At 48.3% G+C, this 26,265-nt stretch overlaps 2 protein-coding genes and 1 pseudogene across 2 annotated transcripts; 1 reads left to right on the top strand and 2 right to left on the bottom strand.

The window, feature by feature from the left end:
* Positions 1–4: 4 nt before the first annotated feature.
* On the bottom strand, positions 5–731 carry LOC123142797 (S-locus-specific glycoprotein S6-like; the record flags this gene model as incomplete). The annotated part of the gene is made up of 1 exon (XM_044561546.1): positions 5–731. A coding segment is annotated over exon 1 (603 nt), but the record flags the coding sequence as incomplete, so codon positions are not given.
* Positions 732–5,582: 4,851 nt separating this feature from the next.
* LOC123146281 (L-type lectin-domain containing receptor kinase SIT2-like) lies at positions 5,583–8,005 on the bottom strand (annotated as a pseudogene).
* Positions 8,006–8,308: 303 nt separating this feature from the next.
* On the top strand, positions 8,309–10,635 carry LOC123142230 (L-type lectin-domain containing receptor kinase SIT2-like). Its single transcript, XM_044561222.1, has one exon. It carries the CDS (start codon positions 8,347–8,349, stop codon positions 10,375–10,377), a length of 2,031 nt encoding a protein of 676 aa, XP_044417157.1. The 5' UTR covers positions 8,309–8,346; the 3' UTR covers positions 10,378–10,635.
* Positions 10,636–26,265: the final 15,630 nt, after the last annotated feature.

Raw genomic sequence — 26,265 nt, 5'->3', positions numbered from 1 at the left:
GTGTCGGCGAGCTGGGGTCGCTGCTGAAGGAGAAATCGCCGGAGGACGGGTCGTCCGGGCCCTTCCATGCGACGAGACGACCGACGGCCCGCGTCTTGGAGCTCATCAGGAACTTCATGGACGGGAGGAGGGTGTCTGTCGGGTGGTCGAAGCTCTCCCGTATGCATGTGCCGTTTGGGTACCGGAGGACCAGGTTCCCCGAGCTGAGCAGCACCGCGTATGCTCTCACGGCGTCGTCTCGGGCGCCGGTGGTTATGTTGCTCGACGTCGTCCAGATGGTGTGGCCTTCGGAGTTGAACAACGCCATGTCGCAACCTTCGTTGGTGATGGCGAGCTTCGTGGATGGTGAGGTAGTGACGATTGGGTTATCGCGATTGGCGACCCAGACGACGGGGTGCTCAGGGATGTTGTTGTACCATATACCAATGTATGTGCTTGTGTTTGAGCTTGGTGGGGAGAAGAAGCCGAGGGCAAAGTCCCCGCCCTTGGAGACGAGCTTGTCGCCAGAAAATAGTGGCTTTGTGTGTGTAAGAGTATCATCGGGTTTGCAGAATGAACTCAAGAAGAGGAGGAGGAAGAAAATGGGAATGGAGGAGGGCATACCCATTAGTCCCCTTCTTCGTCTGCCTGTGCCAAGTGACGAGAGTACCACGCAGCTATATGGAAACTGACCGAGGTGAATGCTCTTTGGAATATCTTAGGAGTGATTGAAATTTGGAACAAGTGTAGGATGGCAAAGTCTTGAAATACTAAGACTGGTATAACGACTTAGAGCATCTCCAACAGCGACGCCAAAAGACGCGCGTACGGTAAGCTGTCACTTTAGCGCGCGCGGGACATTTTCGCGCACTCCAGCGGTGGCGGGAAAGTAGCGCACGTGGGAAAAGGCGGCAACTTGCGCGCTAGATTTGGCGCACCGCTTCCGGCGCGCCTGTAAATTGCGGTGCTTGTCACGGGCCTCCACGCTGCAACGCGCGCTCTCCCCGCTCCCTCTGCCGCTTGCTCGCCCCGCCACCACCGCGCCACCATGCTGCCGCGCCGCCGGGGATCGACTGGCTATCGCGGCGTCCGCGAGCGCCCCGGCGGCACCTACTACGCCGAGATCCGGTCCGGCGACATCCGGCTCAGCCTCGGCACGTTCGGGACAACGCACGAGGCCGCCCGCGCATACGACGCGGCGGCGTGACGCCTAGAGAGGCCTCCGTCGCAGATGAACTTCCGCGACGTCCACACGCGCGAGCAGGCGCAGGCCGTCGCCCCTCCGCCTCGTCTTATCACGGACGAGGACCGTGCGGAGCACCGTCGGCGGCAGTGCCGCCTCCTCATCGCCGAGGAGGACAAGCGAGCCATGGCAGAGTGGCGCCGGCGCTACCCGGAGGACGTCGCCAATGAGCGCACCTACTGGGCGGAAAGGACAGCAAGGCGCCGCGCGGAGCGGGCAGACAGGCGTCGGCGGAAGGCACTGGCGATATCGTAGTGCGATATCGTTGAAGCAAGTGGGGAGTTGATCTTTGGGGATAATGATCTTCGTTGGGAGGACATTTGGCTCGATACCTCGGACAACATCAGCGAGGATGATGATGATGATGAGGACGACTCAGAGTAGATTGTAGTTGCACCATAGTTTCTAGTTGCACCGTAGTATGTAGTTGCACTGTAGTTTTTATGTAGTTGCACCATAGTTTTATCTATCTATGCTATGAACTATGTAAAATATCTATGTATCGTTTTATCTATGCTATGAGATGAACTATGTATCATTTTTATCTATAAAAAATATATATGCAACTTAGTCCAGAGTCACTAGTAGAAAAAGAGGCTTCCATACGCCCCCATTAGTCCCCAAAATAATCGAACCGGGACTAAAGGGGTCTTTAGTCGCGGTTCGGGAGGAGACCCGCGACCAACTATCTGGCCCAACGCGCTCGGTCGACAGCTGGCCAACCGGGACTAAAGGTCCTCAGGCTGGCCCGAAGGCCTTTAGTCGCGGTTGGCCAGACCAACCGGGACTAAAGGTTAGTCCTTTAGTCGCGGTTGGCCAGACCAAACGGTACTAAAGGGCCCATCAAACTCCCCCCCCCCCCCCCCCCCCCCCCCGTGGACCGCCTTTTCAGTTTTAGAAAAACCAAAAGAAAATAATGGAAATGTCAAAAAAATAAAATAAAATAAGTTTCTCATGTGATATGTGGTCTAGTTGTTGGGAAAATTAACAAATATGAATTTCGACTTTATTTGCAAAATCTCGCTGGAATTTCTTAAAATGGGCATAACTTTTGCATACGAACTCGGATGAAAAAGTTTTTTGTATGAAAAATCATCTACTCGAAAAGTTACATCCAAATTTAACCGGGGGAACCCCGTTAAACATTTTCAAAATCCTCAAAAACCTAACAGAAAAAAAGATACGGGGCTTTTATTCTAGAATATTAGTGGTCAAACAATTCAAAAAAATTCAAATTGTGGTCAAACAATGGTCAAACTAATTATTCTAGAATATTAGTGTTACTAAATAATTATTTCAGTTTTTTTTTAAATTTTGGTCAAATCTGGTCAAACTGTGGTCAAACAATGGTCAAACTAATTATTCCAGAAATATTAGTGTTAATAAATAATTATTGTTTTTTTAAAACAATAGTTTCAAACTCAAACAGTGAAATGTGTCACTTCATGCTCAAGCTAAATTCCTGAGGGTTAATAGAATTGACATCCTACTATTGTCAGGAAAACAACAAGTGCAGACTTGGAAACGAGGGAGAATAGAACCCGGAAGTTAAGCGTGCTCAGGCTGGAGTAGTGAGAGGATGGGTGACCGTCCGGGAAGTTAGATGATTTGGAATGATGAGGGGTGATTAGAGATTAGAGGATAAATTGAGCAGTGATGAGGGGTGGTGATTAGAGATTAGAGGTTAAAATAATTCAGAAATTTGAAAATAAAAAAATTTCGCAAAAATACCAGGTTTAAACCTGCGGAGGAGGCCTTTAGTCCCGGTTAGCCATGAGAACCGGGACTAAAGCCTTTAGTCGCGGTTCGTAAGAGGCGCGACTAAAGGGGGGGTCTTTAGTCGCGCATATTTAGTCCCGGTTGCACAGCCGGGACTAAAGGCCTTTGCGAACCGGGACTAAAGGCCTTTTTTCTACCAGTGAGTGTTCGTGCGAGAGCACGCGCTACATTTTAGCGCGCCTGCTGGAGCTACACGCGCACGCTAAATTTTAGCGCGGCTGCTGGAGCCAGCGCTGTCCGCCACTCCAAACTAAACGATGGGCGCACTGCAAAATACTTTTTAACGCCCGCGCGTTGGGCGATTGTTGAAGATGCTCTTAGACCATAGCAAAGATGGCCATACGACTGACCAGAGAGCAGAGTCAAAGTCTCCATTGGCGCTGCACGTGCCAAGAAAATTCATACGAGTCCAGATCGAAGAAATGGAGAGGGCGACAAGTAGGGGTTCACAAGGCATGCTTGTCGCGGCACAACGCGGGCGGCATACTAATCGACATCCCTGGGGAGCCACAGAAAACGGGGGTGGCCGCGTCCGCAGCCGCGTGGTGACTTTTCCACGCTTCCCGACAAGTCAAATGCAGGCGCCCGGATCCTCCACGAAACATATTACGCCTCGTTTTATATGTAAAGTATAAAAAGACCGAGCCGATACAAGGTGAAAGAAAACTCCAATACAATTAAATCAAAAAATAGAAAAGACTTCAGGGAGGCGATGCCCTCTCTCAACCTCACTCTCAAGGCCTGCCGTGAGACGTGACTATGCTCTTCTCTGGCGGGGGTGGTTCAAGAACGACCAGCGTGCACATATCGATGCATTGGTAACTTTGCGGAGCTAAAGTGTAAAGTATATAGATGTATATTTTCAGATTGGATGGATCTGTCCGTGTCACGAGTCAGGGGTTTGTGCAATGCTATTAAAAACCCGCCTGCAAGGCCTTTGTACAATGCAAGGTGCTTAGGCAATTTCTCAAGTGTCAATGCTTATTTTAACAAGAGTGCCTAATTAAGCTTCTACCTTCTACAAATAACTACCCGTGCTTAAAGAAACACCGCTTTTGTTTGTCTATAAGCATCTTACATTGTATATGGCCTAAGAGAAACTCCAATAGCTTCTGTATCCTTAGGGCATCTTCAGCCGTTGGAGCCCCCCCAGGACAATCGCCGGACCGAAAATAGCTCGTCCTGGGGGGCAAAACGCTTCCGCCGGCGCCTTCATGAACCCTTGTTTTCAGTCGTTGGCGTCCTCAGAAAAATCGCTAGGCACAAAGTGATTGAGTGGGCCAGGAAAAAGAATGCGTGGAGGAGTAGGATTGGCCGTTGCCTCCGCCGGCGCCCCCAGGAGCCCCCCAGCGCGCTGGGTTTGGGCTGGATTTGCCGGCGCTAATATGAGGTCTTGGGGGCGCTTGGGGGGCATGGCTGGGCTGTTTTTTGCCCCTTTTACGATGTCGGCGCATAGAAAGTGGCCTTGGGGGTGGCACTTGGGGGGGGGGGGGGGGTGGGGGGAGGGGGGGCGGCTGGAGATGCTCTTAAAGAAAACTACTATTTACGGAAAGTTGAGGCGAAAATAGCTCTCCAACAGCTCCCGTAAACCTAATTGTTTTACAGGATCTTCTCATACAATTTTGGCGCCCTGAAACTGCGTAGACATTCACACCGGACACCCTCGCGCCGCCACTGCCGCGGTCCCGGGCCACTGCCATGCCATGACACCACCACCGCTGCGGTCCTGCCGCCGCCAATGACGCTGGCCACATGCGCTACATGTCACTGACTTGCAGGCTGTAGGTTATGGTGAAATATTTACGGGAACTGAGAAAAGCAGGTGTCATACAACTTTCCTAAATTATACAGTCATCCCGTAAAACGACTTCTATGATAAGTTTCTAGGGAGCTATTGGAGTTTCGTAGCGGTGACCCACGCTGGCCCACACACATTGAACCCGGGCACTTACACAGAGAAAGATTGGGCCGGCCATAGAAAACAACTCCCATCTGGTAGCTACTAGGGACAACTGCACAATGAAACGAACAGTGTAATTAGGCCGGCATTTTCCCCCCGAAGTCGAGTCGTCGACGACCAACGATAGTGCCACTTCTGGCTCCAGCTCCCATGGGATCCCGGATAGGATCAGGTTCTGCTATCATAAAGACAACGGAACATAACGCTTCTGGCTCCAGCTGTGGTGGAAAATCTTTCAAAACAGTATGTATGACAGGGAGTTCTGTGATGCCCTGTTGCCTTCCACCGACAATCTATACACATTAATCCAGTTTTCTGGTGGAAAAAGAAACTGCAAATCTGACATTATCAGTACTACGAATGTCCAGTTTGTTTCTGAGTGTGCCAACAAATTTCGTTCTAATTGTTGCAACTTGCAACTAGAGCTTTTCGGCCCTTGGACAAGTAACATTGTGACACAAGTCCACCAGAGCTCCCGGTGATTTTTTTTCTTTTTGAGTAACCAGCAGGAGCTCTAACTTTTCATATAGAAGAAGAAAATTGATTGGCCAATAAGGGAAACCAGCCGAAAACCAATACAACGAGCCCACGCCAGCCTCGAGGCTGTGCCCCAACGACTCTACCACTCAAGCAACCCTAGTTGACACCCTACCACTCCCTCCGTTCCTAAATATAAGTCTTTGTAGAGATTCTACTATGAACCACATACGGATGTATATAGATGCATTTGAAGTGTAGATTCATCCATTTTGCTCCGTATGTAGTCTATCTAGTGGAATCTCTACAAAGGCTTATATTTAGGAACGGAGGGAGTACATGCTTACAAACATCAGCAACACACCACACCGGCCCCGAGGCCGCGCATCCAGCAGGTTAACTTGCAAAGATCTAAAATAAACATTGGTGATAAGCTTGCATGATGATATGAACTCCCCAATAGAAGTATCACCTTCCAGACAGAATGGTCACAGTCGTAGCTGCAGATGTACACAAAGCCTGATCAATCTCTTCATCCTCATGTCCATCAGTGACCAGAGAAGCCGGCTGGAAGTCTGGAAGTCTTGCACCTCCTTCCAAGTACAGCATGACTAGACGCATACATGGCCGCGACTTGGACAGCGAATGGGAGCACAGCAATCCAAGCTTCAGCACAAGCTCAACCTCCACCATGTCGTAATCTTTCAGCTCAGGGTCCACGGCGTCGACGATCGAGCCACCCTGCCATGTGCCACGTACCCAATCCGCCAGCGCAAGAAGGCCGCCACTGGTGTTGGCCGGGCCGATTGGTTTTCTCCCGCACACCACCTCTATGGTAAACACTCCAAATGAAAAACGTCGGTCGCCTTGGTCGCCTTGCCAAGCCGGGCCAGCTCAGGGGCAATGTATCCCCAGGTGCCTGCTACATGTGTGGTGTGGGCATCGACTCCATGGTCATGCAACCTTGCGAGGCCAAAGTCACCAAGCCTCCCATTCATGTCGTCGTCGAGGAGAACGTTGCTCGCCTTGATGTCCCGATGGATGATGACTTGCTCCCAATCCTCGTGCAGGTAGTAGAGGCCGGAAGCTACGCCTTTGATGATGCGAAGCCTCTGAGCCCAATCCAGGGTCGGCGTAGTCTTGTCATACAAGTACCTATCAAGGCTGCCATTGGGCATGTAGTCATAGACCAAGAGCAGCTCCTGCTTGTACCGGCAATAGCCTAGCAGTTGGACAAGGTTTCGGTGGCGGACATGGCCAAGGATGGCGATCTCCGCCATGAACTCCTTCTTCCCCTGCTTTGATTCCGGCGACACCCGCTTGATGGCCACATGCTGTGTGGTGGTAGGGAGCACCCCTTTGTACACCCTTCCAAAGCCCCCTTTCCCGAGGAGGGTGCAATTGCTGAAGCCTTCGGTGGCGGTCACTAGTTCCTTGTACGTGAAAGACATCATCCCAGACTTGATCTCCCACTCATCATCTTCCTTTGCCTTTCTCAGGCGCCGACAGATCAGAATAGCAAGAACTATTAATATGACTGCTGGCACAATTGATGGCGCTCCTAAAATGTTCATATGGCTGGGAAGTTGGAATTTGGCCCGATGTTGAAGTTCATCTTCAGTGACAAAAGGGAGAACAGAGTAGTCAAGTGGTCCAGCCACCCCATCTAGCTTCAGACTCCAGCCTAGAACATAATGGCTGGAGGAGACTTTTCTGCTGGATGCAGAGAACCCAGCGTAAACTGGACCCAGTGACAACAAAGAGGATAAATTGACAGTGGTCGACAGCAACGGAAGTTGGGGTTTAATAAAGGAATGACAAGGTGCTAAGGTAACATTCAGTTGGTATGATTTGCTATCATAGTCCACCCACGCCTGAATTCGTTCACTGCTTCTGAGTACAACAGTTTGGAACTCACCGTAGAAGTTATAGAAGCCAGCAGTTTGGGATTCAACTGAGGCCAAGCTGTTGACATCAATCCCAACATGGTTGTCATCGATGTCCCCGATCTCAGGATTCAAGACGGTGTCGAACTCGACGGCGAAGAAAGCATGGCCATCTAAGTTAGAATGCGGGAGGCCAAGGTACTCGCCTGGCGAATCATCTGGTAAGTCACTGGTGGATGAAAGTATGAAGGCCATCCCATTACCTTTATACTGCTTGAAGCCCATGACGAACACAAACGTAGTTGAGAAGGAGGAGATAGCACCACCGGGATTATCTTGAAAGCTTAGGGGATATCTGCAGAAAGCATGGCCGCTTGTACCACCTGGGCCATTGGTTACACTCAACAGGTCATCTATCCACAAAGCTTTGCCGTCAAGCTTCAGATCAGCTGAAAAGCCATTATAGACCAGCTCATTTGTACCAGCGATAACACCAGAGGTGTGGAGGTGGTCGGCAAGACAGAGGAAGAAGAGAACAGGGAGGTAGGGGTGCCAAGAGACAGGAAACATTCTGCCAAAGAGGTAAACTAACTAGCTTGAGCTGTAGGGCAGTGAGTGAAGGAAACACTAAAGCAGTCAGGTATATATAGTGCAAAATCTGTGCTAGAGTAAACATGATGGAGGTTAAGTCGTGCTGGTAAGTTTAGGTGATTTTCCGGGTGGGTGGCAAATTCATACCACCACAGAGAACAAATATCTGTTCACAACCCCGACGACTTGAAGTATAGGTGACAACCTGGAGTCTGGGTTTCACTGTCAACTGATTGGAAAAATCTGTTCACAACCCCATCCAAGACGCAACAGGAAGAAGTCCAAGATTCTTGTTTCCAACCACACACTTGGTCCCTGCGGCCAGCTCTAGTCTTCTGTTATCTTGAGCATTCTTGGGCCGCACAATTTCTGGGCTCCTGCCACCTCCATTAATTAGCAGGCATATACTTCAGTGTCCATGTAACTCAGCTATGGACATGGGTAACCATCTCCTCCTCCTCCTCCTCCTCACCATTGTTGTTAACCTCCATGCATTTAAGCACACTGCCAGCAGCGACAAACTCACCTTCAACGGCTTCTCCGAGGCAAATCTGAAGCTGAGTGGCCAAGCGTCTATGGTAGGCCGTGCTATAAGGCTCACCGGTGGCGTCACCTTGACAGAAGGGGATGCTTTCTACAGCAGGCCCCTTGATTTCAGTAGCAACCCCAGCGGTGGTGGGACCTCCTTCTCGACAACCTTCGTGTTTGCCATCAACTCTGACACTACAGAAAGCCCCTCAGGGGCTCCTGGCATGGCCTTCGTGCTCTCTTCCACCATGGAGCTGCAACATCTGCACAACAACTCAGTGGTTCAGGGCCAGCTGGGTTTCAGTGATGCAGGAGGTAACAGCTCCAATTCAGGTGACCGATTCTCCTTTACAATCGAGCTCACCTACATCAACGACTACCTTGTTGATATCGATGTCAAAAACTTAGTCTCCGTTAACCATACCACCGGCTCCCACAGGGCTAACAGCATGTTCGAAAGCACCAAACTTAGCAGTGGCAAACCGATGCAAGTGTGGATACACTATAATGGCACGGAGCAAAAGCTAAATGTCACCTTAGAAGAATTCCATGATCAGGTCAAACGGTCTAAACCGCTGAGCCTGCCACAGTTATCGTCCACTGTCAATCTCTCACCTTTGCTGTCAAACTCTGAGCATGTATATGCTGGGTTCTCTGCTGCAAATGGGCAAACAAATTACAACCAATATGTTCTAGGATGGAGTTTCATGAAAAATGGACAAGCTCCACCACTAAACCCCTTTGATCTCCCCCGAATCCTGCCAAATCCTCCTGTAGAAGAGCATCCGAAAAAGGACAGCCCACTCCTACTGATGGTTCCCATTGTCACTTTGGTTCCCATTGTCTTGGTTCTTCTTGTGCTTATTTTTTCCTACAATGTTAAGTTGTGGTTGAAGAAAGCCCCTGCACACGAAAAATGGGAAATTGACTGTGGGGTGTTGCAATCTTTCACGTACAAATATCTATTTATTGCCACCAGCGGGTTCAACAAAAAGGCACTCCTAGGGAAAGGAGGATTTGGGAAGGTCTACAAGGGTGTGCTGGGTGTCCCTAAGGAGACTATTGCAATCAAGAGGGTGTCTCCAGAATCAAAGCAGGGGATGAAAGAATTCATGGCTGAAATCGCCATTCTTGGTCACCTCCGCCATCGTAACCTTGTCCAACTGATTGGCTACTGCCGCCACAGGCATGAACTTCTTTTGGTTTATGATTATATGCCCAACGGTAGCCTTGATACATATTTGCATAAAAAGGATAAGCCAACTCTGGGCTGGGATCAAAGGCTTCACATCATCAAAGGGGTTGCGGCTGGCCTTGTCTACTTGCATGAGGACTGGGAACAGGTTGTTATCCATCGAGATATCAAGGTGAGCAACGTGCTCCTTGATGATGGAATGAATGGAAGGCTAGGTGATTTCGGCCTTGCAAGGTTGCACGGACATGAAGCCGACGCCCATACCACGCGTGTGGCAGGCACCTGGGGTTACATTGCTCCTGAGCTGGCTAGGCTCGGGAAGGCGACCAAGGCAACAGATGTGTATGCATTTGGCATATTCCTGATGGAAGTTGCATGTGGAAGACGGCCAATTGAGGCGAATGCCCATGGTGAACCTATGGTGCTAGCAGACTGGGTGCTCAATACATGGCAAACTGGTTCACTCATTGATGCCATGGACACAAGGTTAGAACAAGACCATGTCACTGAAGAGGTAGAGTTAGTGCTAAAACTTGGACTCCTATGCTCCCACTCGCTCCCCAAGGAAAGGCCATGTATGCGGCTCGTTATGCAGTACCTGGAAAGCGATGCAACGCTCCCAGATTTCCCACCAAGTTTTTTCACTGCCAATTCAAGCAAAGATGAAGGATTTGAAGACCAGGTTGCGCCCCCTCCCTCAGTGGCAACATCTATTACATGCCTTTCTGGAGGAAGATGAAAGAGGTGGTGCCTGGTGAGAATAGTGATCAGAGATTCAGTGTATCGCAATCGGACCTCCCTACTACTACAAGAATTTGATGACAAAGGAGGATGCCATTTATGAGACTCAACATCACCACTCATCATAATGTACTTCTACAATGAGGTTCAATGTAGGGAATTATAATTAGAGACAATATGTACCATAAATCCATATATAAAGCAAGCTTGTGATGCTCTGCAAGGGTTTGGACAAGTTTCTGGCTGTAGCTGTGTGTTGCTGAACTGTAACAAGATTGTCATATGTTTTGAATTTCAGGCCAAACCCGTGGGGGGCGGCACCCCTGCGTTATCAATTTCATGTTGAATGAAATTGGGATCTCTGCTCCTTAATAGAAGTTCAATGTTGTCGTCCCCTCCATGACACAACCCCTTGAGTAAAAAATCCATGCACTTGGCAAGAAACCGAGGTCTGCGCACGCAGACATCAACCGCCAGCATCAGGCTGGAAATCCATAATGTTGACATAAATATGTTTTAAACGTGTTTTGAAATGTCAAAAAAGATTCAAACAAAAATTTGGCGCGTGCATCTCGAAGTTATGTGTTCATGCTCAGAAAGTCGTTTCGCCAAAAACCGATAAGTTATGTGTGGTGTGTGAAAAAGATAAAATCCGGTGTTAAAAAATGCTTATCACAACACATCTTTTTGTCTTTTTTACACAAGCCAAAAAAAGTTGGTTTTCTCCAAAACTTGACGTGCACACATATAATGACGCGCCAAATTTTTGTTTGCAATTTTTCACACTTTAAAAACAAATACTCGGTGGCTGGAGCACGCGCTCCCATGTGCCAAAGCGAATTTCTGATGTTCACTGGATTTCATAGGTGTGAGGTAATCCATTTGGATGATAGATTCAATACGTAAGATTAAATATCTATACCGGCCAAAAACAAAGAAAAATAAACCGCGCAACAACAACAACAACAACAACAACAACAACAACAACAACAACAACAACAACAACAACAACAACGGACCAGACAAACAATATTTGAGGCTAATGGCTAGTTAGATATCAAGACTGGGCAAGGGGCATGCTGCGAAAAATACTGCAATGATTATACATAAATTGAGCAGGCATGAATATATGCAGCTATGCACTAGTAAGACTACTATATGATTCTCATACACCTCAACATGCATGAAACATGATATTTGGTTCAATTATTATACAAACCATTTTAGAATTTATTCATTCCTTTATTCTACGAATCATAGCATGAATTGATAATTTGTTTTTTTCTAGCTCTAACTCAAACCATGTTGTGCAGGATAAATAATAGTAATGTCATGGGTATATTAGAAAAAAATGCTACATTTTTTCTTTTCCCGAAGAAGGGACACACACCCATACTTTTATTAAAAAAAATCACGAGAAAATAGAACACTGATGACCCATTGGTTAGGGAAGCAGAAATAATGGCATAACAAACATAAATGAAACTAGCCAGGACCAAAGAATGTTTACCAAGATCCTAAACATCTCAAACAATTGTGCCACACAAGTATTGGAACAAAACACTAGAAAACATCACTGCGTGTTTGAGAAATCATCAAGCAGTTAAAAGAACCAACTTACATATGTTTATTATACCACTAAAAGGTCACCGCAAAATAGAAAAGACTTAAAGGTGTGAAATACATTTATATCAACCATTATAGGAAGATTTTTATACCTGTGTCATGAAGTTGTGCTATTATCTGCGGTGTAGACACTTGTGAATTAATGGATGAAACACATGTATGATGTCGGTTTCGGAAAGTTCCTTGCACCTCGATGACCAGAGTGACTCAAGATGCACCATAAAGTGGCCGATAGCTGTTCTGAGGAACACCACATTACGGTCCTCAACAAGCCCTTCTATCGACATGTAGGAGATATGCCCTAGAGGCAGTAATAACAGTTATTTTGTATCTCCAAGTTTGTAATGAATGTTTATGATCCATGCTATAACTGCAATGATTCTCGAGTCTACAATATCCACGAGGCTCGGAGGGAACTCATATGCACGTGTGGTATTATAAACGGTAAAATATATTCCTAGTCTTGCCTCTAAGACTAGCTCAAGTATTGCATGATGATCCTGTTTCCTGATCATGGGCATGACTATGCCGGCAATTTTGAGGGCACAAGTTTGGTAGAACGCTTGTGTTGAATCAACCCGGATTGATGTTGTGCTATGAGATACCTTCGTCACAAGTTTATGGTTAATATCATTGAGATAGTTAATGTTTGCATAATTCCTTAGACCATGAGAGTATCAAGTTCCTTCGTGCTTGCTTCGTGAACTTTGGGGTTTGTTAAACGTCATCCGTAACTGGGTGGCTATTACGGCAGCTTTCGGGTTCACGGAAAAGTATAGGAAGTAACAAGATAGCTCAAGATTGGGATTTGCTCCTCCGACGATGGAGAGATATACTCGGGCCCTCTCGGTGTAACGGTATCCATCATCGTCTGGCCAGACACATTGTGATTTGATCACTGGGATGCCGGAACACGGAAACGAGAAAAGAGAACAAAACCGGTAACGAGGTAACTTGCATGGTGGACAAATTGTTCGTCCATGGGCATGCAATAAATCTCACCTCGGGTGTTTGTGACATATCGCGAAGCAACAGGAATAGCTCACTGCAACTGGAGGTTCACTCGAATATTCATTCGTGTGGGTATAGGGGTCAATATGGGTGTCCACGGCTCCGATGTTGATCATTGATCGGAAGGGGTTCCGGGTCATGTCTATACTTCACCGAACCTATAGGGTCACACGCTTAAGGGTCATCTATCTGCTGAATACTAGACAGGGAGTCTGAGAGAAAATCACCGAAAAGTTTCGGACACCGAAAAGTTTCGGACAGCGGAATCGTACCGCAGAGAGAGGTCATCGGATAAGTTTCGATGATACCGAAAAGTTGTTTCGGGATACACCATTAAGTCAAATTGGTTTCGGCACATGCCTGATAATTCTTGGAGGATGCCAGAATCATTCTGGAAGCTTTTTGGAATTTTCTGAGATAAAAACCGGCAATGTTCCGGAGCTGCCGGAGCCACTTCAGATGCTTTTCGCAGATGAAACTCACTAAACCAGAATTGTTTTGGAACGCGTTGAAAATAATTTTGGTGGGTACTGGAAATGTTCTAAGCCCACATAAATATTTTCAGTTCGAACAGACGCTGAAAAATGTCGTCGTGAATAGTGAAAGTGCTTTTTGGGATATTTTATGGTGAGTCACCTTTTGGGATATCTCCAAAAGGCTTCTAGAAGGGCTTGGGGGCCAAGCATGCTCCTCATGGGGGTCCCCCGAGGGGGTTGGCCGGCCACATGTGTGGGGCTCCATGGAGCTCCACTTCCCTCCCCATTATGCCCTTCATGTGTGTCATTTGCATGGGCATTTTGGGTTTTTGTGAGCCATCCCTACCCCTTGGCTTTCCTATAAATAGAGGAGGAGTGGGCAGCCCAAAGCTCATCCCTTGCTCTCATACACATGCCATGCATTATCTGGCTTCTTCTCTCCCTCCTACGAAAAGAGTTTCGTAGAGCCGTAAAGCTGTCTGGGTTCCGGCAGGAACTAGTTCTGGACGGCGAAGCCCTGCCGGATAGCTGACACCGTATGTGTGCAACCCCGTAGAGAGATTGTAGTTTCGATCTTTTGCCCGAGGGGCTGTTCGAGTGTCCTCCCGAAGGGCTGTCCGAGTCTCCGTCCGAGTTTCGAGGGTCCTCCCGAAGGGCTGTCCGCGACATTGTCCGGGGGACTGTCCGACCGCCTCCCGAAGGGCTGTCCGGAGAGGGAGTACATCCTCGCGGTTGGGAGGTTGTAAATCCTAGCTGCGGGGATCTGCACCGACGATCTACACCGACTCTTCTTCCGCTGCGCTTCGAGTCGGTACGGATCAGATCAAACCTTGTATGCAGTCTCCATAGTGGTCCTGGGTGTGCTCGCTATACCGAAAATTTTCGTTTTCTGTCGCGTTCCCCTACACGACAGGCTCCTCTTCTCCTCCTCCGTGCTCAAGGAAAGTAGCTCGTCCATTTGAATAGTCTTTGTGATCACCCATGAATTAGCAGCACCATCACCGATCCTTTGGGTTCGGCTCCTCTGACGTCACGTTATTACTGCACGGGTACTGTACCAACTCACATTAGCCGTCCATTTAAATCTGACGACTCTCACTACCCCCACTTGATTCTGTTAATAAATGGAAACAAACAGCTAATTATGTGGTACAAAATCTCCTACGGCTGCAGGATTGCCGCCAAACAGAACCACGAAGATAGTCACATTGGCGCCAAACAAAACACACCCTGATAATCGCCTTGGCGCCAAACAGCGACCTCTTTGCATTTGTCCCGCTCATCTTGCTCGTTCCTCCTTTTGCCCTATCTTTCTTCTGATCGTCCTCCATGTTCAGAGCGCAACCAAGGCAAGCTAAGGAGCCGAACCCTGGCGCAGATCAACTCCCTTTTGCCCTATCTTTCTTCTGATCATCCTTCGTGTTCAGAGCGCAACCAAGGCAAGATAAGGAGCCGAACCCTGGCGCAGGTCAACTCCCTTTTGCCCTATCTTTCTTCTGATCATCCTCCATGTTCAGAGCGAAACCAAGGCAAGCTGATCCGTAGGCGATGAAGATTATCTCCCTTTTGCCTTCCTTCTTCTAGCAACAAAAAAGAAGACAATTAATCTCAAGGTATGTGACATATGCTCTAACTGTATTCATATTCTCAAGGCACACAATTTGTAGATTGAGTTTACTATGGTACTATTTTCTTAAATGGAGGATGATAAGGGCAAGATGCAAAACTTATTTTCTGCACCTTTTAGATTATGTTAGAGTGAAAAAATAATTTTAATAGAAGTGATCTCTATTGTTTTGGACAAGCTCAAGATAAAATGCATGAATATATTCAAATATTTACTTGTAAGATAGATGATTTGCTCATCAAGTACCTGGGATTTCCAAAACATTACAGGAGATTAATGCATATGATCTCCCTTTTGTTGTCCTTCTCCTAGCAACAAAAAAGAAGAGAAAGTCTAATAAGGAATATGACTAGCTCTAATGAGGATGCTAACAGGTACCGACAGTTTTGTTAAATTCTCAGGTCATATCACCTTATGATTGTAGTGTAAACATACAAACAAATAATTTATGTGTAATTTTTATAGGAAAAATGTGGTTCCTAGTTGGATGCCTCAGATTGGTATGAAATTCAATTCCACAAAAGAGGCTTGGAACTTTTGGACATGTTATGGAGGTCATATTGGTTTTGATGTAACGATAAATTATGAAAACAAGAGCAAACTCGATGGAGTAATCACTTCAGCAAGATATGTTTGTTCCAATGAGGGCTACAGAAGAAAAGACAAAAGGGATAATAGTACAAAGCGTCGTCGTGCAGAAACAAGGACCGGCTGCAATGTTCGAATGGGAATTACTATAGATCGAGAAGCAGGAAATTATGAGGTGCATGAGTTAGTTGTTGAACACAACCATGTCTTGCAATTACCTGGGACAAGCCACTTGATGCCATCACAGAGGAAGATTTCGGCCTTGCAAGCATTTGAAATTGAAACAACAGATGATTCAGGGATTGTACCTAGAAAAGCCCATGAGCTAGCAAGTCGACAAGTTGGTGGTCCACTGAACCTTGGCTACACATGTCGTGATCGCAAGAACCACTTGTGAACCAAGCGACAAAGGGACCTGATGTATGGTGAAGCTGGAAGTATGCTCAAGTATTTTAGAGATAAAAAGAATGAGAATCCTGCATTTGAATATGACATGCAACTAGATTGCGATGAAAATATAGCAAATATCTTCTGGGCTGATGCAAGGATGATAATTGACTATGCTCATTTCGGTGATGTTGTTACCTTCGATACAACATTTGGGACAAACAAAGAGTACAAACCCTTTGGTGTGTTTGTTGGCTTCAACCATTTCAGAGAAATGGTCATTTTTGGTGCTGCACTATTATATGATGAGACATTTGAATCATTCAAATGGTTGTTCAACACGTTCCTATCAGTGCATAACAAAAAACAACCAAGGACAATCTTTACTGATCAAGATGTAGCAACGGGTAATGCAATTCAGGCAGTATTTACCGAAGCATGGCATGGGTTGTGCACTTTTCACATAATGCAAAATGCCATCCGGCACTTACCTCATAAGAAAAAAGATGAGGATGGACCAAATGTACTTGCTGATTTCAGTGCTTGCATGTACAAGTATGAGGAAGAGGAAGCCTTTGAAGACGCTTTCAATTCCATAAGAAGCAATGTGGAAATACAAACTTGGTTAGACAACATCTACAAAGTAAAAGAGAAATGGGCAAGATGTTACATGAGGAATGCTTACACTATAGGCATGAGAAGCACACAATTAAGTGAGAGCTTGAACAGTGACTTGAAAGACCATCTAAAGTCTGCTCTTGACATCCTTCGGTTTTTCAAGCACGTAGAGAGGGTTGTGCAAGGAAAAAGAGATAATGAGGTAAATGAGGAATATGAGTCTAGGAAAAAATTACCTAGAGTCAGAATGAGGACTCCTATGGTAATACAAGCGAGCAAAGTTTACACACCATGCATATTTGAAGATTTTCAGAATGAATATGAAAGATCCATCTCAGCATACATCAAGCCATCGGTACAACACAATGTTTATACTGTTGCGATTGCAAGTCTTGACCCAGAATTTTCATATGAAGAAGAATGCAAAGTTCTAGTAGACTATGGAGAGCAAAAGGTTCTATGCAATTGTGGGCAATTTGAAAGAGTTGGTATATTGTGTAGTCATGCTTTGAAAGCCCTTGATGTCATGAATATTAAATATCTTCCAGGCCACTATATTTTGAAGCGATGGACTCGAGAAGCACGAAGTGGAACTATTCAAAACAGTCATGGAAACATTGTTTTGGAAGACCCTAGATCGGAAGATAGGCAACAGTTGAAGTTTTTCATGCATGATTTCCATGGCATAGCTTCCCAAGCAGTTGCATCAAAAGAGTGCATCAAACTAGTAGATGATGCTTTGAGGATTCTTAGGAAGCAAGTTGAAGAAAAAGCTCCTACTACTACATGCACAACTGAAGATATATCTAAAGAACCAGAGGATTGTCTACAGGCCGCTTGCCTAAAGAAAAAAGAAATTCCGAAGAAGAATTCGAGACGAAAGAAATCATGGCTTGACAACCAGCACCCCAATAAAAAGAAGAAGGAGACAAATAAAGTTGTGCCAAAAAATCAAACTCATCCGGTAAATCTCTTCCACCTATCTAACCAGAGTACTTGCTAAAAAGACTAACATTTGCTCGGTTTTCTTTTCATAGAGAAGAGAGAATGACATTCCACTAGCACAATACCAATCACCTATAGGGCAAATGGCTGGAACAAGTGCAAATGGGTTGCAAGAGTATGGGTACTATGCTCGTTTATTGACGGTATTCCACTTATCATGTCTAAAATTCCTTGAATTCAGTGTTAAGCAATATGATTTCTTGTGTAATCAGTTATGTCTCCCTTTAATTTCAGAGTGAAGCCGGTGATCGTTGGGACTTACAAAACTATCATGGGATATGACAATAGGTTGATGCATGTGTGTTGTGCTGTCTTGTTAGATCGATAGATGATGCATCGGTGCCCCACAGGAAGAGGAATCCAAGGCCACCATCCTGTGCCCGCATCACCCAGAGGCTATGATTCCCCTGTCCATACATATTCACCGGGAGCTGTATCGCGGCGAGGCTCTGAGTACCCAAATTGAACTCAAGAATGGGAGTCGGGTGATCCGGGTTCCTAGAAGACAACCAGTAAATGGAATCCCCAACCAGGACACCTGGAATTTCGGTCACTATAGAAACAACGGGTGGAATTGGTGCGGAGATGACACTGCCCCATTGACGGGTCCACGATGAGTAAACGCAGGCGAGGGCCTGTGTGTGATGCTCGTCGTGGCCCACCAAGACGACCCGGAAATGGTCCTCTCCGATACGTAGCACGGCCCCGTTCATCGCGTCGAGGCCCGGAGGTTCTTCCAGGCGGTGCTAGTCGCCGGTGACGGGGTCACAAACCAGGAACCCTTGCCGATGCTCGGAGGTGGCGAGCACGAGGCCGTGGCGGCAGCTGAATAGTATGCATGGGAAGTCGGCGACCGGGAAGGGGAAGCGGACGCGGTTGGGGGCATCCAGCGTCGGGATGAAGGAGACGAAGTTGTTGCGGTGCGCGGGGGTGGGGTAGTCGGTGAAGAAGCCGCCGAGGAGGGGCGCGTGGGGGCGGTGGTGGGCGCGGAAGCGGCGGAGGAAGGCCGGGTCGCGGGAGGGGCCGCGCCAGCGCGTGGAGGCGAGGGAGGTGCGCGGGAGGGAAGATGGTTCCGGCGGGAGGCGGAGGAGGGTCTCGGAGATGAGGTCGTCGATCTCCATCCCCTCGCCCTCCTCACTCCTGTGGGAAGCGGCCGCGGCGGCGTCCGGGCGGCTGGCTTGGGAACCTACCAGATCAGGCTTCGGTTTAAACTCGAGTTATACTCGTGATACGCATGTGATTTGTCCGTTCTGTTGCCAGACTCGCTATTCTGTAGCCAGCCTTATCTCATGCGTGCATGCGGCATGCATGGAGCATCACTCACGTAAGAATAGGATCAGGTGGCGTGTATCACCAATAACACGAAGTGAATTACACTAGAAGAAAGTCTTTAGACAACTTGCAAACAAAGGCCATAAATCGCATTTAAGTGAATTCTGATAATGTTCAGGTGATTCAGACGATGATAACTATCATATTCCTTGAATAGTCTTTGATGATAACTATCATATTCCTTGTGATTTCCCACACATTATTTTTGAGCATATTCCTAGCGAGGCAAACTTGTTCCCTATGATCTAGCTAGTCTAGCTATGAGTAAGGTGTGTTCTGGATGGATGGATGAACCACCCAACGACATTACTGCTTCTCTTGTAAATGACGCTACTTTGATCACCTTGCAATAAAGAGTTATTATATGTCAAATAAAAAGGTCATAAATCGTTTGTATGCTCATATTCACGGTAAAACAGTAAAGAATAACCCAGCGTCAGCTACTCAACACACAATTTCAGTCAAAATATCGGCGACAATTAATATGAATAGGATGGAGTATATATTTCAATAGACAACTTTTTTTAAGAACGAAGACGCTAGAAGCGTCCGGCTTTAAATTAATAAAACCCACAACATAGGCAACGTACCAACCAAGTCACCTTACATGACACCGAAATGCTTAAGCCAAACAGACGCGGAAAGTTTACGGTTTAGCGGCCAAAAGAGTGCGAGCCGAGAGTTACATGGCGCGTAGGCCAGATCACCGAGCACGCAGGCTCGCACACGAACAAAAGGGCCACTTCAAGTCGAAGAAGTGGCGGCTGGCTCCCTAGCCAAAACATACACCTGGCGCAGACGGACTTGAGCTTGCTTCATCTTCTCAGCATCCTTGCGCCTCCCCAACGGACTCCACTGCTGCAAGAATAAGTTGCATTTGTAGATGATATTAGCCGGGTGAGTCGGGAAGATCCCCTCGATAGCTATTTTGTTCCTAGTTAACCACAGCGCCCAGAACAGTGCCCCGACACAGCTCCATAGCACACGATTGTTGCTCCTCTGGACGGAGTCAAGGATAGTCGTAAGATCGTTGGATGACCTCGGGTCCCAGGAGACGCCAGCCGCGGTCCGGACCGTGCTCCAGGCGAACCGGGCCAGCGGGCACCGAAAGAAAACATGGTTCGCGTCCTCGGCCACGTTACAGATCGCACACATGCTGATTGCCGGTCCTTGCCTTTTAGCCACATTTTCAGAGGTGGGCAATCCGTTTCTGAACAGCTGCGAGAAAAACACCTTGATTTTGAGCGGGGACGCGCTTTCCATATCCCCTTTGCCATTGGGAGGGTCGGTCCTTGGCAGAGTTTACGGTATAGGGATTTGACCGAGAACTTGCCGGACGCGGTGAGAGCCCAAGTCACCGAGTCCACAGTTGTGGACAGCACAACCGGGCTGATTAGCGCAAGCAGCGTCGCTAAGTTCGCTTGTTCTTGACCGTTAAGCTCCAGACGGAAGTAGATCGCCGGGGGGGACGAGGCAAGGGCCGAGGCCACGGACTGGTCCGGGTCAAGGGCGAGAGCGTATAAGTCCTGGAATTCCGACCAGAGAGGTTGGGAGCCGACCCAAAAATCGAGCCAGACCTAGCCGACCTGCCGTCTCCGATGATGAACTTAGCCCCCATGGCAAAAGCAGAATGGATGGCTTGGAGGTCGTTCCAGAAAGGTGAACCCCTAGCTGCACCTTCGAAGAAGTTCCCATTCGGGAAGTACTTGGCCTGCAACAGGTCGACCCACAGGCCGGTCGCCCCTTGGGATATCTTCCAAATCCATTTGCACATTAGTGCAATGTTGAGGATTCTAGTGTTTGTGATACCGAGGCCCCCCAAGTCTTTGGGGCGACAAACCGCGGCCCATTTTACCATGTGGTATTTGCGCTTCGGGCCTGAACCTTCCCAGAAGAAACGCGATCGGGGCGTGTCCAGTTTGGCATGAACACCCTCCGCCAGGAGGAAGAGGCCCATCGCAAACTGGGGCAGGGAGGAAAGACTCGAGTTCATGAGCACTAACCTGGCTGCGGAGGAGAGAAACTTGCCCCTCCACGGACAAACCCGCCCCCCACCTTGGTCCAAAGCGGTGCCCAGCCATCTATCGTGATGCATTTGGCGTCTAATGGCAAACCAAGGTATGTAAACGGAAGCTTGCCAACTTTACAGTTGAGCAAGTCCACGATGCACCTGCCTTCTTCCGCTTCCAAACCCATGGGCAGAACTTCACATTTGTGAAAATTAATTTTGAGCCCTGACACGAGCTCAAAGCTAAGAAGAAGGGCTTTGACCGTGGCCACGCTGTGAAGATCTGGTTGGAACAGCAGTAGTGTGTCGTCCGCGTACTGCAGGTGGGATATCCCCCCTGGGATGAGGTGTCCCATAACACCTTTGATGTGACCAGCTTCGGTAGCTATCCGCAACATTGCAGCCAACACATCGACTACGAAGTGGAACAAGATCGAGGACATGGGGTCACCCTGACGGAGTCCACGCTTGTTCCGGAAGAAGTGCCCTACTTCTCCGTTGACCGAGATCGCAGTTTGGCCCCCCGAGACCAGCTGCATTACTCGATGAACCCAAACAGGTGAGAAACCTCGGCTGATGAGAACTTGGCGCAAAAATTCCCAGTTGACCCGGTCGTACGCTTTTTCGAAATCTAGTTTGAGAAGGATGGCCAGTTCGTTCGTGCTTTGAGTTCGTGTAAGATTTCTTGAAGGGCCGGCGGGCCCTCCAGGATGTGGCGTCCATGAATGAAGGCCGATTGCGATCGGCTGATGGTACGATGAGCGATCGGAACGAGGCGTGTGGTACAAGCTTTAGCACAGATCTTGAAGGGAAAGATGATTAGCGCAATGGGTTTGTACTGACGAATGTTGTCCGCCCCGGCCACTTTGGGGATAAGCGTAAGCACGTCGTAATTAAGCCTAGCTATGTCAACCGAGCCACGCATAAAGCCGTTGCACACCTCAAAGACGGGCTCGCGCAGCAGAGGCCAAAAGTGCTTGAGCATCGCCACCGGCCACCCGTCCGGGCTCAGCGCTGTGTCAGATTTCATGCTAAGGAGCGCGTCGTCGATCTCCTTAGGGAGAAACACGAGCCCCAACTCGTCGTTCTCACTGTCAAGGACCCGTTGGGAGGGTAACCAGACGTCAGCACGAAGACCAGCCCTCTGGTCCTGTCTGGTCCCCATCAGATTGATGTAGAACTCGTAGACATGGTTCATAATCTCTGATTGGCGCAGCAGCAGCCCCTGCTCCGATTGCAACCGCAGGATCGCCATTTCCGTTGTCTTCCGTTCGCGTACGCGTGGAAGTACTTGGTGTTGGTGTCCCCCTTGAGCGTCCACTTGAGGCCGCCCCTGCACCTCCAATATTCCTCCTCAGTACGAAGCAAAGCTTCGACTTGCCCTTCCAGGGTGTAGCGGTGAGCCCATTCTTGCTCAGAGAATGGTCTCGAGTCGGCTTGGGCGTCGAGGCGCGCGATCTCGTTGATGAGACTCGCCCTGAGTAACTTATCGTCGCGCCCTTGGTTCGCACCCCACCCCTTGAGGCTCGCACGAAGACGGCCCCCTGCCGCATTCCAGAACTCCATTGGACCTCGCTGAGGGCCAATGAGTTGCACCCAACTCAACCATTTCTCCCTGAAAATGGTGCCGAATCCTGGTATCTCAAACCAGGCCGTTTCAAAAAAGAAACGGGGGTTGCGACGAATCCTGTCCTCCCATGAGGACAGGATCAAGGGTACGTGGTCAGACCCTATATGCGTTTCTGCGAGGAGCGAGCACAACGGGTACAACACCTCCCAATCCGGCGACATGAACACACGGTCCAGCACGGAGCGCACCGGGGCGAGCTGCTTGTTGGTCCAAGTAAACTGAGCCCCAGTCTTGGTCACTTCCCTAAGCGCCATAGACGCAATTGCGTTGTTAAACATGGCCACCCTTGGCCAGTCGATGGTGTCATTGTTCTTGTCAGCTCCCGAGTGGATCAGATTAAAGTCACCCCCACCATCAAGGGAATCTGGGCTGCAGAGACCGCGAGCACCTTGGCTTGGAGTTCTCCCAAGAACTCAGCCGAGCGGGAATGATCCGCAGGTCGATAGACTTGGACGACCATGAGCTCGTGTAGCGACGCGCAAACTCTGATGTTAGCCGCGATGAAAAAGGTACCGACCTCCCAGGTCAAGACCTCGTACGTAGAAATGCAAAAGCCGAGCAGCATGCCACCAGAGTGGCCTGCCGCCGGGCCGTGATTTCATGCGAAACGTTTCAGGGGATCGACTGAGAGAATATCCTAGTGGCGAAAATCGGCCTTGATCGTTTTCTGAAGCCCTACAATATCGACAGCCTCTTTCCTAATGTATTCTTTCAGTTGGGTGCGACGTCCCACGTGGCCAAAGCCACGAATATTCCAGAATAATGCACGCATCTAGATAATACAATTTCAATAGACAACTCACACAACAATAATCTTATACTGCAGCAGTTGAAGAAAACTAGACTACAGTTTCTCCATGGATTCTGGACACAACTAATTCCTTGGACAATTTCTATGATTGACTTCATTCCGACGTACGACTCGCCTCTTGGATAACACTGATTGTAGCTTAGCCCGCACCCTGATGCATAGTTCCGGTAAATTTTTGCGGGTCGTTGTTGCTTGGTGGGTGTTTAGTTATTCTACTCGGTCAACCCTGGTTCATGGCAACTGATGTTTATCCTGTAACGAGCCATAAGCACTGTGCTGGTTTTCTAACACACATGGACACTTTTTTGTAATATACTTTTCTGAAGCCTGTTGGGAAATAAATTTGTGTATCTCGCAATGAAAGACCGGCCGGTTAATCATGCCAAAATCCGCATTAATTCGTTCATGGACCACAACCTACAAAAAACCGGTGGAGAAGGAATCCTTTTGCTGGTGGTAACTCGGCCGGTGCATAGCGCATACCCACGCAGTTTCCTCACCTCCTATTCTACGAAGCTCTCCCAGCCGCCCGCCACCGGCGACCACCACTCTCCTCAACCGCTTGGATTCTAAGGACCATGGAACCGAACGAAGAATCGCGTTATGTCTTGCTGGGTTTTGGGCGAGGTAATCTAAAGGGAGCCGGAGGCGAAAAAAGAGTTGATTTCCTTGTGCAATTCGGACAGTCACTTCTTCTTCGGTACACCCCCTCTTCGGACTGTAAGGAGATTGATTTCAGTTAGTATTCCAAGAGGGCTCGGAAAAGGAGCAACATTCATTAGCATGTGCACCGTCAAGTTGTAATTGGCATCCTTCTCTCCTAAAACTGGCAAAACTAGAGAATACCCCGCGCGTTGCTGCGGGAATCGATAGCAATATATTTGAGTGATTTGATTTATGAGCCTTTCATTGTTGAATTAATAATATATGAACCAAAGCTAAAAATAAATATTATATATTGTCTTTGATTATTGTGTAGTCGGAAAATATTTTGAATCTTAGTGGCATAACGTAATGGAAAAAAAAATCATGCATGTTGAATGGACCTTTGATGAGGTGGCATGTGTGGTGAGATGAAATGTGTGCATGAGATCAACTAATAATGAAAAACTTTTTCTCATGCATGTAGTGGCGGGCCTTTGATGATGTGGCATGTGTGCATGTTGAGATAAATAGGATAGTGGAGATCAACTTCTTATGTATATAAGACAAGTTGAGGAGGAGAGGAAGCGTTGGTGTCCCCGATTTGATTTTCGTAGCAAGCTGACGACTTTTTTTTTTACATCAAAGTATCTTTTATTTCAAGGTGATCACAATATTATCTTTTACAAGAGTATCAACAATCTCTACAGATGGATTTTCCATCCACCCTTGCGCCGACCTGAATAAACAAAGGAGGGATGAGGATGGGGAAACAAATAAGGCATTTTATTAAATTAATAGGGCCAGACCCAGCAAGCTAGATCCGATTAGCTCAAGCGGCAGGCCATTGGGACATCAATAGGGCCAGTTGGTGATTCGATTAGTCATGAAGAGCAAAAACGGCCATCCCAGACGCAATGTAAGTGTTGCTTCTTTTGCACCTGATGTTTATCCTTCACGTAACGTCCATCCTAAAAAGGCCGATTGTTTGTTGTTCCAGCAAAATACAATGAAGGAAGCAACTCGCATGGAAGTGCGATGGAGATAGACTTAGCATGCTTCCCAATGACCTTCTGCTCAACACTCTAGAGAGGGTGGACATGCTCAACGCAATACCTCTCGAAGCTAATGCTGGAGCTCCCCACCATGTTCTCGCAGTTCTTCCTTAGTGTTAGTTCCATTCCAGCTTATACCATGATAAAGCTCGTATTTTCAGCCTCACCCTCCGTGATGTGCTCCGATTCAAAAGTGCTATGGCTCATGTAACAGATAGCAGAGCCCAGAGATCGCCATCAGCAGACTCACAATAAGATTCATCTTAATGCAACATGACTCGCTCATCATTGGAAAATCTGTCACCCGCGCCATAGCAACCCAAAAGGTTAGCGCAGCTGAGTTTGAGGTCGTAACGGAGAAGGCTTATGTGATCTGCTCGCCGTAGCAACCCAAAAGGTTAGCACAGCTGAGTTTGAGATCGTAACGGGGAAGGCTTATGTGATCTGCTCTCCTGAGGATCTCCTCGACAATGGGAAGCAGTTCAATTAATTTTTTAGTGTTGTTCCAGATGCATTTGCTGGCCTTAGGCGCCTGTGGCTACACTAAACACTTGCAAACGTTTGGAGTCTTTGCGTTTAACCCATTGTGACTCAGGGATCCATTCTGCGCTGGGGGCGACCTAGGGTTCCCTCGCGCCGCCACCTCCCCCTTCCCCTCCTCCTCGCCGCTGCCGGAGGCGGTCGTCGGGGCCCCCGGGCGGCTGCCTGTGAGGGCGGCAGCGAGGCCTCTGACCGCTCCCTTTCGGTGGTGAGGGCCCGGATCTGAGGCGGCGGCCTCGCTGGTGCGGACGGCGCTCCTCCGGCGGCGGGGAGTGCTCGTCGGTGAGGTTGGCCGGGTCCCCTCGTCTGCGCGGGCAGCGAGGTCCCGGTGGGCGCTGGTCGTGGCGCGGGGAGGCCCCGGGTTCCCCTCGTCAGATCTGAGGCGTTCTGGGCCACTCGTGACGTATGACCTCCGGCCGGCCTGGATCTCCGGCGTGCTCGCGCCTGCTGATGCTGTGGCTGGTTCGGAGGTGGCGGCAGGGTGCTTGGCCGGGGGAAACCCTTGGCCGCCGGTGGCGGTCACGGCGTAG

This window comes from Triticum aestivum, chromosome 6D (assembly GCF_018294505.1).
Source record: "Triticum aestivum cultivar Chinese Spring chromosome 6D, IWGSC CS RefSeq v2.1, whole genome shotgun sequence".
Lineage (NCBI taxonomy): Eukaryota > Viridiplantae > Streptophyta > Magnoliopsida > Poales > Poaceae > Triticum > Triticum aestivum.
Note: the sequence above shows the minus strand (reverse complement) of the source record. Positions and strands in the feature narration are given on the sequence as shown.